This window comes from Spermophilus citellus (assembly GCF_964194105.1).
Source record: "Spermophilus citellus genome assembly, chromosome: 7".
Lineage (NCBI taxonomy): Eukaryota > Metazoa > Chordata > Mammalia > Rodentia > Sciuridae > Spermophilus > Spermophilus citellus.
In genome coordinates, this window is record NC_138188.1 from 83,339,140 (window position 1) to 83,356,105 (window position 16,966).

At 32.1% G+C, this 16,966-nt stretch overlaps 2 protein-coding genes across 2 annotated transcripts in view; both read left to right on the forward strand.

The window, feature by feature from the left end:
• LOC308653881 (olfactory receptor 5K3-like) overlaps positions 1-16,966 on the forward strand; it is a gene marked incomplete at both ends in the record, with an annotated part of 115,696 nt that overhangs the window by 13,557 nt on the left and 85,173 nt on the right. The window lies entirely within an intron of this gene.
• Positions 8,341-9,321, forward strand: LOC308652713 (olfactory receptor 5K16-like; the record flags this gene model as incomplete). The annotated part of the gene is made up of 1 exon (XM_081300740.1): positions 8,341-9,321. The coding sequence occupies one exon, from the start codon at positions 8,341-8,343 to the stop codon at positions 9,319-9,321; it is 981 nt and encodes a 326-aa protein (XP_081156866.1).

Below are 16,966 nucleotides of genomic sequence, written 5' to 3' on the forward strand. Positions count from 1 at the left end.
ACGGTAGTGGTTGCCTGGGTTCACCACACTGGGGACAGAGATTACTAGAAAGAGGTATTTGAGAACATTTAAGGTAATGAAAAGATGCTGAATCTGATCTGTGGAAATGACATAATTGTATCCAGACAGTTAAAGGGGATGAATTTTATTACATATACATTTTACCTTGATGTAGCCATGTAAATAATCTGTAGTGTTTTCTATTGTTCTCTCAGCCACTTTATTTCTTTAATATCTTTTTAAAAATATTGTTTAGTTATCAATGAACCTTTATTTAGAACCCAGTGTCCCACACATGCTAGCCAAGCACTGTACCACTGAGCCACAAACCTAGCCCTCTTTAATATCTTTAAATTCATTGATTTAATTCTCAAAAAAATTGCCATGGTTGTCAATTTTTTGAGCTTCTGAGCTCTTAATGGAGGATTAACTCCAACACATGTACATGTCTTAGCAGAGTCATTTTTTTTTTTTAAACTGGAGAATTTAGATTAAAAAAAATTTAGGTTGATGAAATTCAAAAAGTGTGACTTTTACATCCACTAAGAATATGTTTTGGTACTATCTTTCTGTAATTAAATTTCCCTCCAATACTTTTCAAAGCAGAATGTCTATTTTGATGTTATTTTCTGCCCCTTCTTGTATGAAAAACAGATCTCTAGTTACTCATAACTAGAGCCCAATATGATAATTTACCAGTCAGGAAACTTTTAAGACACCTACATACTAACATGACTTTATTAACTGTAATAGTTATGAACAGTAGATCTCAATCAAAAAATTTATTGGGAAGGCAATACTGAGCTAATACAATAACTGTTGCTGAGATGTACACTTTAGGAAAAGTATAACTATCAGTTAATCAATAAAGATAAGGACCAATTGATTAATTTTGGTGGACAAAACTCATCCACAGGTTATGCCTAGACCAATCACAAGGCATATTCCAAAAATCACATATTAATGATTGTCCTATAGGTATGATTTTTTAAAATAATTCCAACTAAATGAGACTATTAAAGTCTATTTATTGATCACTGGATCAATAAATAGACTTTAATAAAAAAAAAGTCTGCCACAATAACTTACATTTTGGCAGTGACTCAAAGACAGACAAAGGAGTGGGAAAGTTGGCAGGACTTCAGGTTTGCTTGAATTGGAGACTGTTGCCATGGAGAAGCTATAACTTGGCTAACGCAAAGCAGGGCAACCTATGTGATTCACTAGGAGAGCATATTTGGCATTTTCTGATTGGTCCTAAGTTGAGAGCAAGAACAGAAATTAGGAAATTGACAGTTAATAATCAAGCTCTGGTCATTTTGAACTGGCTGTTACAAAAGCCATTATTTACCTTCTTGGATTATTATTTAAGACAGCAATCTAGCTTCTTACCAGTCTGATTTACAGAAGACTGGCTTCCTTCCCAGGCTGTTTATTGTGGACTCTGAGTGTGTTAGGCAGTGTGTTAGAAGTTGTGCATCACAATTCTATTTAATATAAATAACACATTATAGTAATTAAGTGTACACTCTGGACTGTAGTTTCAAACTCTTTGGAATTTTGTGTTGTCATTAACATAAATTAATAATAAATTAATTCATTTGTAGATATGACGCACAACCTACATTAGAGGACAATGAAATTGAAAGGAGTTAGTACAATTAAGTTCTTAAAACATGTTTAGAGCAAAAAAATTGCTCAGTAAATGACAACTTCATTCTGCATTAAGTATTTCTTTATTTTATACATTTAACTATTGAAGTCATTTAACTAAAGTTTAAAATGAAATCTGCATATCAATTGATGAAATGCTTGTTTCTCCTTACTCAGTAAATAATTGATCTAGGTTTAAAAATTGGTGAAATAATACTGAAAAGCAATCTATATTGCTACAAAGTAAAATGTCCTCCTTTCTTATTAAAAAAACTGTTGTATGATTAATCAATGACTAGAGCAAGTGGGGACAACATTCCACTTGAAAATAATTATTCTCTTCATATATAAGCAAACTGTTATAGTAAAAAAGCTATAGCTAGGAATACATGAAAAGATACAGGATGTCAATGAAGAGGTTGTTTTCTATGAAAATGGTTTCAAATACTAGACACATTATGCTATCTTATAATAAATAATCATGTATGGTACAAAGATTTCTGAGAATCATATCAATACTAAAAAACAATTGCTATATTTAGGATGAATTATATATTTTACTATAATGAAGGAAGGGTGTCCTAAATTTGCTGATCCATTCTCTGATAATAAATGCAATTCATCAAGAATTTTTAAAGCAATTAACACTTTTTTCCATTAATATATGTGTGGTATTTAAGTGAAATGTAAATGCTTTGAAAAAGGAAATCATGAAATGTAGATAGAATTTTGAAAGCATGCTTAGGATGTTTCCATATATCAGATATGATATTCTGGAAAAAAATATATGAATAAAATTTAAAAATGTATGTTTGCCTATATTTTTAAAAAGTGAAGACAGAATTTTCATATCTATGTTTCAGGGAGATTTGATCCAATTTTAAGAAATATTAAAATGTAACATTCTCTGCTTAGATGCAAGAGCAAAATATGGTAATTGACTAGCTAAATATCAGGACAAACTCACAAATTAGTGACATTCGTTAAAATAGAGTGTATAATTTCCTAAGTGCATCCAAGGTTGTACTTTTTATGTCAATTATTCTGTGAGGAAAGGAAGAAAGAGAATGTAATAGAAAACAAGAGGAAGGAATAACCAGAGATGGAGAAATAAAAATTGTTTCTCACAAAAACCTGAAGAGGGAATGGATTTCAGAGTGTGGTCATAGTGGCAAATTATATGGTTACTTAATTAAGACAGTGATGGGAACTATGCTTTAGAGTTGGTTATTAGGAGTTGAATAATGGTTGTCATGGTGACAGAGTAATGTCAGTGAAAGGCAGAGGGCAAAATTACAAGCACTAATTACAACTTAGTGACTTCTGCTAATCAAAGCATGAGCCCAGATTCTGGCCACTTTGATTTATTCTCCATTCCCAAAATGGAGAATAAATGTTTGTGCTTTTAAAGCATTCATGCTTTTACCATTAGTCATGCTCTTACTTCAGCCAATAATGCTGATATACCACACATTTTTCTGCCTATGGGAATTTAATTCATCTTCAAGAATCAGAGAAAATATAATTTTTTGATAATGTCTTCTTTTAGACCTCTGAGTAAACTCCTTCTTTGTGATCCCATATATATCTTACTTCTAAAAATAACATTTAATTTTTATTTTATATTTAAATTATTTTTGATACATAGAAACATTAAAGTTGCACATATTAATAGGTTACCATGGTGTGCTTCAATACATGTATACATTGTAATGTTAATCTATCTACACATATCTCTCTTCTCAAACATTTATTATTTCTATGTGGCGAAAAATTCAATTTTTTTTCTTCTGGCTTTTTAAAATGCACTCTACATTAATATTATCTAGAATCCCCTGCTGTGCAATAGCATACTAGAACTCCTTGCTCCTAACTGTAACTCATTACCTACAAATCAATGTTTCCCTACCTCTGCCTCACTCCTACTTTCCAGCCTCTGAGAGCTATCATTCTTCTCCCAGGTGCTAAGAGATCAACTTCTTCAGATTCCACATGAAGAGAAGTATATGGAATATATCTTTCTAAGCCTGGCTTTCTTCATTTAACATAATACTTAACTCAGTCTCAGCTGTTCTATGTAGTTGTATAAATGATTTTACCATCTAGACAGAAATTCTGTGAAATCAAGGTCATTTCTTACTTGTCAATGTCTGATTCAATGACTTGTCTCTATAATCACTCTGTAAATGTTGAATCTAATTTAAGTCTCTACAATCAATTTAATTAGCACTCACTGAGTTCTACATTATCTGGAATTATGAGAGGTTTGACATTTGTAAAGCAAAAACAACAACAACAACAAAAATTATCTGAGAATGCCCAGGAAGTTAAGCTCCATAAACATACAAATGAATATTCACAACTCTTTGCATAATAGAGACTGTTAAACTGGGCACAGTGGCACATGCCTGTAATCCCAGTGGCTCCCAGTGGCTCAGGAAGCTGATGCAGAAAGTTTGCAAATTCAAAGCCAGCCTCAGCAAAATGGAGGCACTAAGCAGATTAGTGAGACTCTGACACTAAATAAAATACAAAACAGTGCTGGGGATGTAGCTCAGTGATCAAGTGCCCCTGAGTTCAATCCCTGGTGCTTCCCCAATTTTTTTAAAGAATAAAGACTGTTAATAGTTTGTTCATTAGAAATTTGAGGAGACCTCTATTGTGAGATTCAGTAGAATAAGTCAAAGAGGGCATTTCGGATAGGAGTAGATTCCAAATAAATATCCAGAATAGAAATCTAGTGCACCAAGAAGAACTAGAGGAGGAAGAAGATGTCCGTAGAGATGGATTCATAAAGGTGAAAGGAAAACCATAAGTGATATAAACCCTATCTATGGAGTGCCTAGATACCCAATAAAAGATAAAGACTTGGTTTGAAGAATAATAAGGAACAAAAAACTTTCTAAGGCATAAGTGTGCATCTACACTAGAGAAGAGATAGAGATGGGAGATCAATTTAGTTATCTTGGTCTGGAATTGTAGCTCAGTGGCAGAGTACTTGCCTAGTGTCACAAGACCCTGGGTTTGATTCCCAGCACCCCAACATAGTTATTTTATGACTATACCATTAATTATGATAAACTTCATGGATGTATACTTATCTTCAAATTCATGGAGCAACACACAGTAAATATGTATAGTAGCCTTTTGCATGTCAATCATACTTCAGTAACGATTTCTCTAGTTGTTATGATGCATAAGTGAAATAAAGGAACCCAATGTTAGAGTTTCATTCCTCACTATAGGAAATGAGAGAAAAGAAGCTGCCCTTGCCCATCACACCACACTATGCCTCTTCACAAACCCAAACCTCTCTTTAAATCTCCAACTTGCACTTCAAGTGATCGGTATGAATCTTTTTGCTATCCATTATAGTTTTTATTTAAACAATATTTGATACAAAGAGAAGCAGAATTAAGTGGGTAAAAACTCAAGATGATCATTAAACTGACTTTAGTGATGGCCATTTGATTTAACCTCAGAATCCCAGCATGTACCCCTCTTCAATTAATGTTGTGTAGCTACTGGTGTTTTGGGAACCATTCCTCTCATATTGGGAATCTATGTAGAATTACCCTGATGTCAGTGCCAAGGAAATCCCTTTAGAATTAATGGGAAACTTTAACTGTGCTCTGAGGCTAACATAATTGTTGTCACTGACCTATGAGTAGAGAAAATGTCCTAGATTTTCGTAATTTATTCCCCAAAGTTTTAAGACCAATTTTTTATCTTGATTTCCCTAAAAGAAAAGACCATTACATCAGGTGTCCAATAAACTATTATAAAATGTTCATCTGTAAACCAAAGTGTGAGGGTGGATTGCTAATTCATTTTTACTATAAACATGAAGACATATATATTTCTTTGAAATATTTCAGTATTTTTATTGTCTTCACATTTTATCAACTTGATTCTTTTCTATTATGTCTCTAAATTGAAGATACTATGGAAAGAAATAATGAGACACAATGTGGCAATTATTCTAAGTATTCTGAGTTCAAAAGCATCATCCTTTTAACACAGAATATACGGGTAAGTCTATAAAGGACCATGCAAAATAATTCTGGATTGTAGAGAAAAACTGATTGATTCAGATGAATAATTTAACTTTACACTTGAGAAGAGAAAGTGAGTTTTCACTCATTATATTCTGATACAATAGCTCCTAAATAGGATAATGGTTACTGAAAATGAAACATATTTCTCCTGAGTCCACATAAATATTTTCAGCATATTTGTCATTAAGCGTTGCTAAAATAATGATGCAGTTGGCATTTTTTGTGTTTTCATATTATTTTTAAAAATATTAAAATTCTGAGGGATATTTTAAAAGTGAATAGACCTAAAATATAATGGGCAATTTATTTTATTTATTGATTAAAGCCTGTAATGATAAAATTCTGGAATCTTACCACATTACGTGAGCAAATAGAAAAACATTGTATGAAATTCAGTGGGGACAAAAATAAGAAACAGAAATACTAACCAGAATGTGTATAAAACAATGCCTTTGAATAATTATAGTAGGCTTTTATCCAAAACTGTCTGTCTACAGTATGTTAAACTAAAAGTCTTATAATAATTTCTTGAAGAAACGGAAGATGATCTTACCATTATTTAAAACAGTTTTTTTTCTGCACTTGAAATAGCATAATTTACAGTTGCCGTGATCACTGAACTCAATAAATATATAGTAGATTGTGACTAAATGAGTTTGTAAATTTATTTATTTGCTTATTTATTTATCTTGAAAGACTATATTGATGCCACTCTGGCATATTGGATAAATACAAAGTATAAGTATTTTAAAGCAAAACCAAAGAGATTAAAAACCAAATGCATAAATCCTCTTTTTAACTTTTTATAAAAAGTTTTAAATTTATTTGTTTTACTCAGTTGTACCTGACAGCAGAGCTCTTTGATTCATTGTACACAAATGGAGCACAATTTTCACTTCTCCGGTTTTACATGAAGTAGGTTTACATCATTTGAGCAATCATACATGTACCTATGGTAATGATGTTCGTTTAATTCTAGCATATTTCCTATCCCAATTCCCCCTCTCCTTCCCTCCTCTCCCCTCCCTCTACTTTGCCCAATCCAAAATTCCTCCTCTCACCCCATGTCCCCCACCATTATGGATTAGCATCCAATTATCAGAGAAAACATTCAGCCTTTGTTTGGGGATGGGATTGGCTTACTTTGTTTAGCATGATATTCTCCAACTCCATCCATTTACCTGAAATGCCTCTTGAATTTTTGAGCAGAAACATAAATTAGTTTTAACTAACAATGAGGTACTTAAAATGTAAATGTAAAATCATATTTTAGAAGAGTATATTATATTCATACTCCTAAATTTTTCCTGAAATGTTTTTACAAACACAAACACACAAAAAATTAAAGAACCTGAATTCAAATCTCATATGATAAATCAATGACTAAGATACTGGTATGTAGGAGAAAAGAATTTCTGAAATATACATATTTGATTACTAAATTATTCAATAACATACAGTAGATATCATAATGAAAAATATGTGTCAGGAAAACCATGAGTTTTAGACTTAAAATTTTACAATAAGGCACTTAACACATTGAAATGATACAATAGATTTCCAAAAGAATGCAACTGGCTACTTCTCGAACTTGTCATAATATTTCCTTTGTGAATATGCTATAACATAACATACATTTGAGTCTGCAAGTTTAAATAGTGAAATAAGTGGGGAAACTATAGGACTGAACAAAAAGCAGATTTTTTTTTCTAGAGAAGATGTTTGAGATTATAGGAGATAGACATTTATTATGAAACATGCACACTGTGAATGGAAACTTTGTCAATGAGTCCCATAATATTAGATATGCATATATATATATATATATATATATATATATATATATATATATATATAGAGAGAGAGAGAGAGAGAGAGAGAGAGACTTAAAATTAGAGACAAATATTGAGACAGATAATTAAGAGAAATAACTCCACAAATATTTGACATACAAGATAGAAGTAGGATCGAGAATATGTCAAAATGAATATAAAACAAAATTTTAACTTATTAAGGAATTTTAATATGTTTTATATTATGCTTTAATATGTTTTATATTCCTACCCTGTCTTAAAGAATAACTAAATATTTCTTGAAAATATCTCTTGGTGACCTTACCTGTGAAAGTTTACCAAATTATAGAATATATTTCTCAAACACACTGCGACTCTGAACATTTTTTAAAAACTTAGACATCTATTCATTAAAATGTCTAAAGAATAATTTATTTTAAGTACCAAATTAATCTCATGAATTATATTTATAACTTATTCTTTAATTCATGGAAAGAAACTTACAGTAAGACAATGTTTTTTAAGATGGGAAATGGAAAAATAATTATACCAACCATGAATCTGTACATGGCCATGTACAAAGAGCTTTTCCATCCTAGGAATTCACACAGACATTCCCAGACAATCCCTGTTGTGTGCATAATCTGTGATATATTTCTTCTCACAAGACTTCATATACTATGAGTGTGCCAGTTTTCAGGAGATAGCATAGGGTGATTTGAAGTAGAAAAGTCTTCTTTGTGTGCTTAGGGTAATTAAAAGGGGTGAGTGAAACATATTCTGCTTATAATCTCAATTGAATTTCTTTACAAATTATGTCTTAGCACAAGCCAGGAATGTCTGAGACAAATCATTCTTTAGCAACTGAATTTATCCTCGTGGGATTTACAGACAACAAAAACCTGAAGGTCCTTCTGTTTGTGGTATTCTCTGCCATCTATCTGGTCACCATGGTGGGGAATCTAGGGTTGGTGGCCTTGATTTACATGGACCGCCGTCTTCACACACCAATGTACATCTTCTTGGGCAACCTGGCTCTCATGGATTCCTGCTGTTCCTGTGCCATCTCTCCCAAGATGCTAGAGAACTTCTTTTCTGAGGACAGAAGGATTTCCCTCTATGAATGCATGGCACAGTTTTATTTTCTCTGTCTTGCTGAGACTGCAGACTGCTTTCTTCTGGCTGCAATGGCCTATGACCGCTATGTAGCCATATGCAGTCCCCTGCAGTACCACACCCTGATGTCAAAGAAACTCTGCATTCAGATGACTATAGGAACTTTCATAGCTAGTAATCTGCATTCTATGATTCATACGACCTTTCTATTAAGGCTAACTTTCTGCAGATCTCATCAAATTGATCACTTTTTCTGTGATATTCTTCCCCTGTATAGACTCTCCTGTACTGATCCTTTTATTAATGAACTAATGATATATATTTTTTCAATGCCAATTCAAATCTTTACTATTTCCACTGTCTTGATTTCTTATCTTTGCATTATTTTCACTATTTTCAGAATGAAATCTAAGGAGGGGAGAGGTAGAGCATTTTCAACTTGTGCATCCCATTTTCTGTCAGTCTCAATATTCTACATTTGTCTTCTCACATATATTCGACCATTCAAAGAAGAGTATAAAGGTATACTAGTGTCAATATTTTATACAATAGTAATTCCCTTACTAAACCCTTTTATATATAGTCTGAGAAATAAGGAAGTGATAAATGTTCTCAAAAAAGTCATGAGGACCTACAACATTCTTAAACTTCATCCTCTACTGCAAACGGTTTTTAATTTTTGGAAATGCTTTAATAAATAATGAACATAAAAAATATTTTTTCTTTTACATACTTATTTAAATCATGAGGTCATGTTTGTTAAAATATATGTTAGTAGAATTTCCAAATTGTTTAACAAATATTAATTCAAATTACATAGCCAGAGTAAATCAAGAGAAACTTGATAGTAACTGCTATGCCAGCTCTCATTAGTTTCATTTCTCATTACATTTTGAGAAAATACTGTTCCAAATCTCAGTAAATCAACATAGTATCGTAATTTAATGTTTAAATATTAGGAGTCTTCTTTGATTAATGTTTTCTAGTTACTAATCAAAAGCTTATTTGAATTTATGTAGAGTGTGTGTAACACTTAAAATTCCTAGACTACAACTGACATAGGATTGCTGTATGTATAAATATGGATGTATAACCAATGTGATCCTGCAATTTATATACATGGAAAAATGATAATTCATACCCTATTTAAATCAAATGTATAATATGTCAAGATCATTGTATTGTCTTGAACAACTAATAAAAAAAAATTCCTAGACTAAAAAGTGAAATAATTTCTTTTCAGAAAACTGGCTTTGCTTTTTTTCCCCCCACAAAACAGGTTATCTTTTTAAAGAGATAGAAACCAGAAATAAAGTAATGCAGTAATCTGCATTTAAAGTAATGAAGTTTTATTTAGATGAGATTCCAAGAGTGGAAAAAGAATGAAATGAGAAGAAATAAACACATTTTTGGAAAATCATTCACAATAAATTATAACAAATTCAGAAGGAAGAAAGTATACTTTAACTTAAAATATTGTTAAGGTTTGTTTCATTCTTGAAAGCATCAACAATGTTATACAATATCAAATATAAAACAGCAGCTTGCATATTGAAACATTTAATAAATATTAATTAAAACTCAAAACATTTAATACATATTAATGAAGACATTGTTATATATTTTGTATTTTTGTTAGCAAATGACAACAAATATAAGAAAATTATGTGTATTAATTGGCTATTTTTTTATTTTTATAGATCATCTCTCCATTTTCTATAAGCCCTACTTTTGATTCACATTTATTTGTAACATTGTTTACAGTGGAAAATGTTAAAATATTTCAACTCCATGATGAATAATTTCTCTATGTGTAAATAGTCTTTTAATACTTGTTTTCAATATTTATAATGTGTACATATTTTAATTGAACACATGATTTTGTTAAAATCTGTAGGTCTTCACTAAATCTTCAGAGATTTTATAAAAAAATTTGTGTATTTTCATTTTCAATATCTTCAATTTTAATACATAGTATTAAAGTACGACTTGTTTTCCAACATTGTGAAATGAGAATTAAAATTGGATTTAGGACTAAGCATTAGTTTCAGAAACATTTGCTAATGAATTATTGATTCTCGTGTCTCCTTTTTGTACATGCATATTGATAGAAATCACATATATAGGCACACATAGGGAGATCAAATTCTAGCTTCTGTCTTGCACAGAAAACACAAGAGAGTCTCAATCCCTACACTGATTTTCTAGGAGCCAAGGGAGACTTTTAGAAAGCAATAAAAGTGAAACATGATAAACCATGACTGGAGAAGACTCTTCTCCTTCTACCCAGTCTCCTGTTTGGGTTTGAGAGAGTTCTTATACATGATACCAAATTTCTCTATTCTTTATTTCTGTTCGACTCTTTTTATTATTTTTGATGTCTTAGTACAACAATGGTCCAGAATGCTGATTTCCAGGTATGCTAATTCACCTAATCTCCAGACTCAGTGCCTAATCCACATGGTAATTTGAATGTCTCAAAGACACCTCAAATTTAACATGACCAAAACACAACTCTTGAATTTCCCCTAAGCATTGTTCCTCTCTGATCTTCTCTTTTCTAACAGTAGCTTCCTCCAACTGAAAGGGCAAGTCAGAAATTAAAAGTAATCCTCCATTTCTCTTCCTTCACACCAAACTCTCACAAGAACTGTCAATCCTCTCTCTCTTCTATCTACCAAATTTCTTCTGTTACACAATCTGCACACAGTTCTCTCTCACTCAAGCATAATCAAGGGTTTCAAATTGGTCTACCTGCTTTTCCTGCATTAATTTATTTTAGATTTTTGTTCATAAGACAATTACTTAAATAATCCTGCTTTGTGCTTGGCTCTTTCTCTTTCTTCCCCTCCCCTTTTCACCTTCCCTGTCATTCATTCATTTCTTTTCTTTTCTCTTATATTTTCTTTCTTTCTTTCTTCCTCCTTCCTTACTTTCTTTCTTTCATTGAGTACTTATAGCTTTACTTCCTGAAAGGGAGAAAAAAACCCTGATTGTTCAAAATAAATAAAATTCGCATAGAAAAAACAGAATATATGAATCAAATCACTAGTTTTCAGAATAATAAATTGTTTTCCTAATACCCTTGGAAATTTAAAAATAACTTTGAATGGTGAAGATAAACTCATACATTTTTTACATATTTACTTATTTGAAGTAATTGTTATTGTAATTATTCTAGATAACTTCAAAATTTTCCTGAATTTTTCTGATAGGATCCCAATAATTTCTGATAGATTTCTTGATTTCCAATATGAGAATGCAAAGCTAGTGATTGTAATATCTATCTCAAAATGAAGCAGATTTTTTTTCTAAAGAGGTCCTATAAGTAATAATTTTCACTTGTTTCTGATGTATATATTTTTGGTTTATTATAAAAAAAAACAATGACATTTCTCATTGAAATAGAAAAAAAAAACAGTCATGAAATTCATCTGGAAAAAATAAGAGACCCAGAATAGATAAAGCAGAAGAGTGAAGCAGGTGGCATCATAACACCAGACCTTAAACTATACTACAGAGAAATATTAACAAAAATGGCATGGTATTGGCACCAAAATAGACTGGTAGACCAATAGTACAGAATAGAGGACACAGAGAAAAACCCACATAAATAGAGTTATCGCAAATTAGACAAAGGTACCAAAAACATATATTGGAGAAAAGATAGCCTCTTCAACAAATGGTGCTGGGAAAACTGGAAATCCATATGCAGGAAAATGAAACTAAACCCCTATCTCTCACCATGCACAAAACTTAATTCAAACTGGATCAAGAACCTAGGAATTAAACCAGAGACCCTGAGCCTAATAGAAGTAAAAGTAAGCTCCAATCTTCATTGTGTCAAATTAGGCCCCAACTTCCTTAATAAGACTCCAAATTCAAGAAATAAAATCAAGAATCAATAAATAGGATGGATTCAAACTAAAAAGCTTCTTCTTAGCAAAAGAAATAATCAGTGAGATGAATAGAGAGCCTAAGAAATAGGAGCAAATTTTTACCATATAGACATCAGATAGAGCACTAATTTCCAGGATATATAAAGAACTCAAAAATCTTAACAGAAAAAAAAATAGCCAATCAATAAATGGGCCAAGGAACTGAACTGACAGTTCTTAGAAGATGAGATACAGTCAATGAACAAATATGTGAAAAAATGTTCAACATCTCTAGCAATTAGAGAAATGCATATCAAAACTACTTAAGATTTCATCTCATGCCTGTCAGATGGCAGGTATTATGAACACATACAACAATAAGTGTTGGGGAGGATGTGGGGAAAATGGTACACTCATAAATTGCTGGTGGGACTGAAAATTGGTGCAGCCAATATGGAAAGCAACATGGAGATTCCTTGGAAAACTGGTAATGGAACCACCATTTGACCCAGCTATCCCACTCCTCTGTTTATACCCAAAGGATTTGAAAACAGTATACTACAGGGACACTGCCACATCAATGTTTATAGCAGCACAATTCACAACAGCTAAATTGTGGAACCAGCCTAGATGCCCTTCAGTAGATGAATCTGTGGTATATATAAACAATAGAATACTACTCAGGAATAAAAGAAATTAAAATTATGGCATTTGCAGGTAAGTGGATAGAATTGGAGAATATCATGCTAAGTAAACCAAACCCAAAAAAACAAATGCCAAATGTTTTCTCTGATTTATGGGAATGGGGTTGGGGATCATGGGAGAAATGGAGAACTTTAGATAGGACAAAGGGGAGGAAAGGGAAGAGAGGGGGCAAGGGTGTTAAGAATGTCCGTGAGGGCTGGGGATGTGGCTCAAGCGGTAGCGTGCTCACCTGGCATGCGTGCGGCCCGGGTTCGATCCTCAGCACCACATACCAACAAAGATGTTGTGTCCGCCGAGAACTAAAAAATAAATATTAAAAATTCTCTCTCTCTCACTCTCTCTCCTCTCTCACTCTCTCTAAAAATAAATAAATAAATAAAGTGAGCCATTCAATGGTTCTTAGTAATTAAAAAAAAAAAAAAAAAAAGAATGTCCGTGAAATGATATGGACATCACCACCTTAAGTACATATATGTAGACACAAATGATGTGACTCTACTTTGTGTACAACCAGAGACATAAAAATTTGTGCTCTATATGTGTACTATGAATTGAAATGCATTCTGCATGTCATGTATAACAAATTAGAACAAATAAATAAATGTTTAAAAATTTAAATGTATAAATAAATAAAGTAGTAAGCAAACAGTAAATAAAAATATACACACAATGATTTCCTTTTCTTTCTTATGCCAGTGGTCATGTGTATGTGTGTATAGAGAATGTGTATATAGAATCTTGGCCTTGATTTTTAAAAACTTTTAAGCACAATCATAAAGTCTTTCTTTATCAGTATCTGATAATATGTCTTTCATCCTTTTTTAAAAATATGTAGCCATCTAGTATTCTGCTCTGTGTTTATTTACCTTAAGCTCATGGATAAGGATTGAGATTCTTGTCAGTACTTTACAAGACATCTCTACTTATTCCTTTTTTCTAGCCACATTTAATCACTTTACATTTGCTATAAACCTTGTATATATGCAACTCTAGAACCAAGTATTCCTTTCTGAAAAAAATCTAAAAATATTATAATACATGAGTTAACAACTTTACATTAACTTCTACAACTGATGGGTTTAATCCAACCTCTGTCAGATTTATCTCATTTAATATTTCTGACTTGCATCATGTTATGTCTATTGCTCTTCATTTATATGTTTTTTTAACCCACTTTTGGGGGAATTTCTTCTGGTATTTTTGACACTCTGTGTAGTTTTGAGGTGTTTTCTTTATGTTAATACCTTTACCATATATACAATCCCCATTATCTGCAGTATTTATAATTTGTAAATAATATTATTTGATTACCACTAGTATTTATGTGCAAGATGAGGGAATTGCTATACTTTAGTGTTCTCTCTTTATCCCTCTTCTGTTCATGCTGTTTTAATTTTTTCTAACTTTATTATTATTAATGACATTAAAGAGAATCAAACAAAAACCTTGGAGCTAAAGAAATGAAAATTGGAAAAAATACAGTGAGAATCACAGTATACTAAATAAAGCAGAGAAAGAGCATTTGGATTTGTATTTAGGGCTTTTAAAATAATCCAATCAGACAAAAGGAAAAAAAATCAAGAAATGTTAAAAGATTCATGAAACACACTTCATTGAACAAATGTGTGCATTATGATTATTCCAAAAGGAGAAAGAGAATGACATAGAAAATCCATCTGCAAAACACTAGCTGAAAATTATACTAATATTGGGAAGATGCAGATATTCAGGTACAATAAACTTAAATGCCCCCCAAATAGTTTCAATCAAGAAATTCCTCAAGGAGGTCTAAAATGGTCAAGGTGTCAAAAGTCAAAGAAAAAGATCAAATGCTAAAACTAGAAAAAGAAAAACATCAAGTTACCTATATATGGAAATCCCTATTTGGTTAACAGGAGATTTCTTAATAGAAACTGATAGATATGGGGGAAAAGAAATGATATAATTAAAGTTCTGAAAGAAAAATTTCCAATGAAGAGTATTTTTATTTGTAATCTTTTTAGATATGCATGACAGTAAAGTATTTTGACATATGATCCCACTCTTGTGGTTGTACATGATGTGGAGTTTCACTGGTGGTATATTCATATATGAACATAGAAAATTTATGTGTGATTCTTTCTACTCTCTTTCCTATTCCCATTCCTCACTTCCCTTCATTCACCTTTGTCTAGTGCACTGAAATTCTATTTTTTCCTCCCCACCCCTTATTGTGTTTTAGCACTCACATATCAGAATGCACATTTAGCCTTTGGTTTGGGGTGATTGGCTTGTTTACCTTAGCATAATAGTTCCAGATTCAACAATTTACCAGCAAAAGTCATAAAGTCATTCTTTTTAATGGCTGAATAATATTCTACTGTGTATACATGGCACATTTTCTTTATTAATTCGTCTGTTGTAGGGCACATAGGTTGATTCCATAACTTTTCTTGTCTGAATTGAACTGCTATAAAAATTGATATGGCTACGTCATGTCAGTGTGTGATTTGAAGTCCTTTGAGTATATAAAAAGGAGTGGGATAATTGAGTCAAATGGTGGTTCCATTTCAAATTTTCCAAGCAATCTCCATACTGCTTTCCAGAGTTGTTTCACCAATTTGCATTCCCACCAGCAATGTATGAGTGTTATGAATTCTTGAGCAGAAAAAGTCTCATGTTTTTAATTCATTCAATAACAAAAAAAAAAAAATGAGCACCAGAAAATGCCAGACACTACTCAGAGTTCTGGACATACAGGATTAGACATATTAAAGAAATCCCTTCTTGCTAAACCAATATGCTAATGGGGAAAGGAGAAGCAGTGACCAATTATAGAAGTATTGACAGTTGTGGTTTAGTGAAGAATGATTACCAGTACGAAAATGAAAGGGGGAAAAAAAGAACAGTATACAAAAGGTAAGGGTTCGGTGGTAAGAACAAGACATACAGAGAAAAGTCTCAGTAATTTGTATACTAGACCAATAATAAAATCAAATTTGAACTGAGTGCATTACAATACATGGGCATAAAATCAAGCCATGTAGTGAAGAAGTTGATGATCTTTTCTGTACCTGACAACTTCTGGTTCACTCTACAAATAATAACTTTTTTTCTCATAAGACTTATTAAATCTACTTCCTCCAGAAAGTGGACAAACCAGCCATAAACTATTTTCTTACTCTTTTACATTTTATGGTCAGCATGTGGGAAGGAATGTTATAAATTAAGATGCTTTGTAGAAATCAGCAAGATCATCATAAGACTTTAGGGAACATCATTTGCTTTAACTTTATTGTCCAAAAGACATCTTTAATCAATTTCAAGTGGCTTAAATGTTTTTAGTATTTAATATCACCCAAAAAATACATTTATGTAAGTACAGGAAAACTTGGCAAAGTAAGGACACATTATTAACATTGACCTATAGGTTGTCTCTGAGATTCTCATCCTCTAATCCCAATTGTTGCAAAACTAAGGTACACGTATATATTCTTAAATACTGAGACCCTCAGCACAAAGCAAACAATGTACTTTCAAAAAGCTCTTCTCAGTGAAATCTAGGTAATATGAGTATTAACACTTATATATCAGTATTTAAAATATGTTGTGTGGCATAATAGGCATAAAATAAATTCTGTTAAGAAGGGAAACTGGGAAAGATGGCCGCTGCGTACAGGGGTTGCTGAAGTGCTGAGCCTGGTGCTCAGAGCAGCGGCTTTAATCGAGACTTCGCGCAGCTTGTTAGAGCTCCTTTCACCATTAATCTGTAGTGGACCACCCT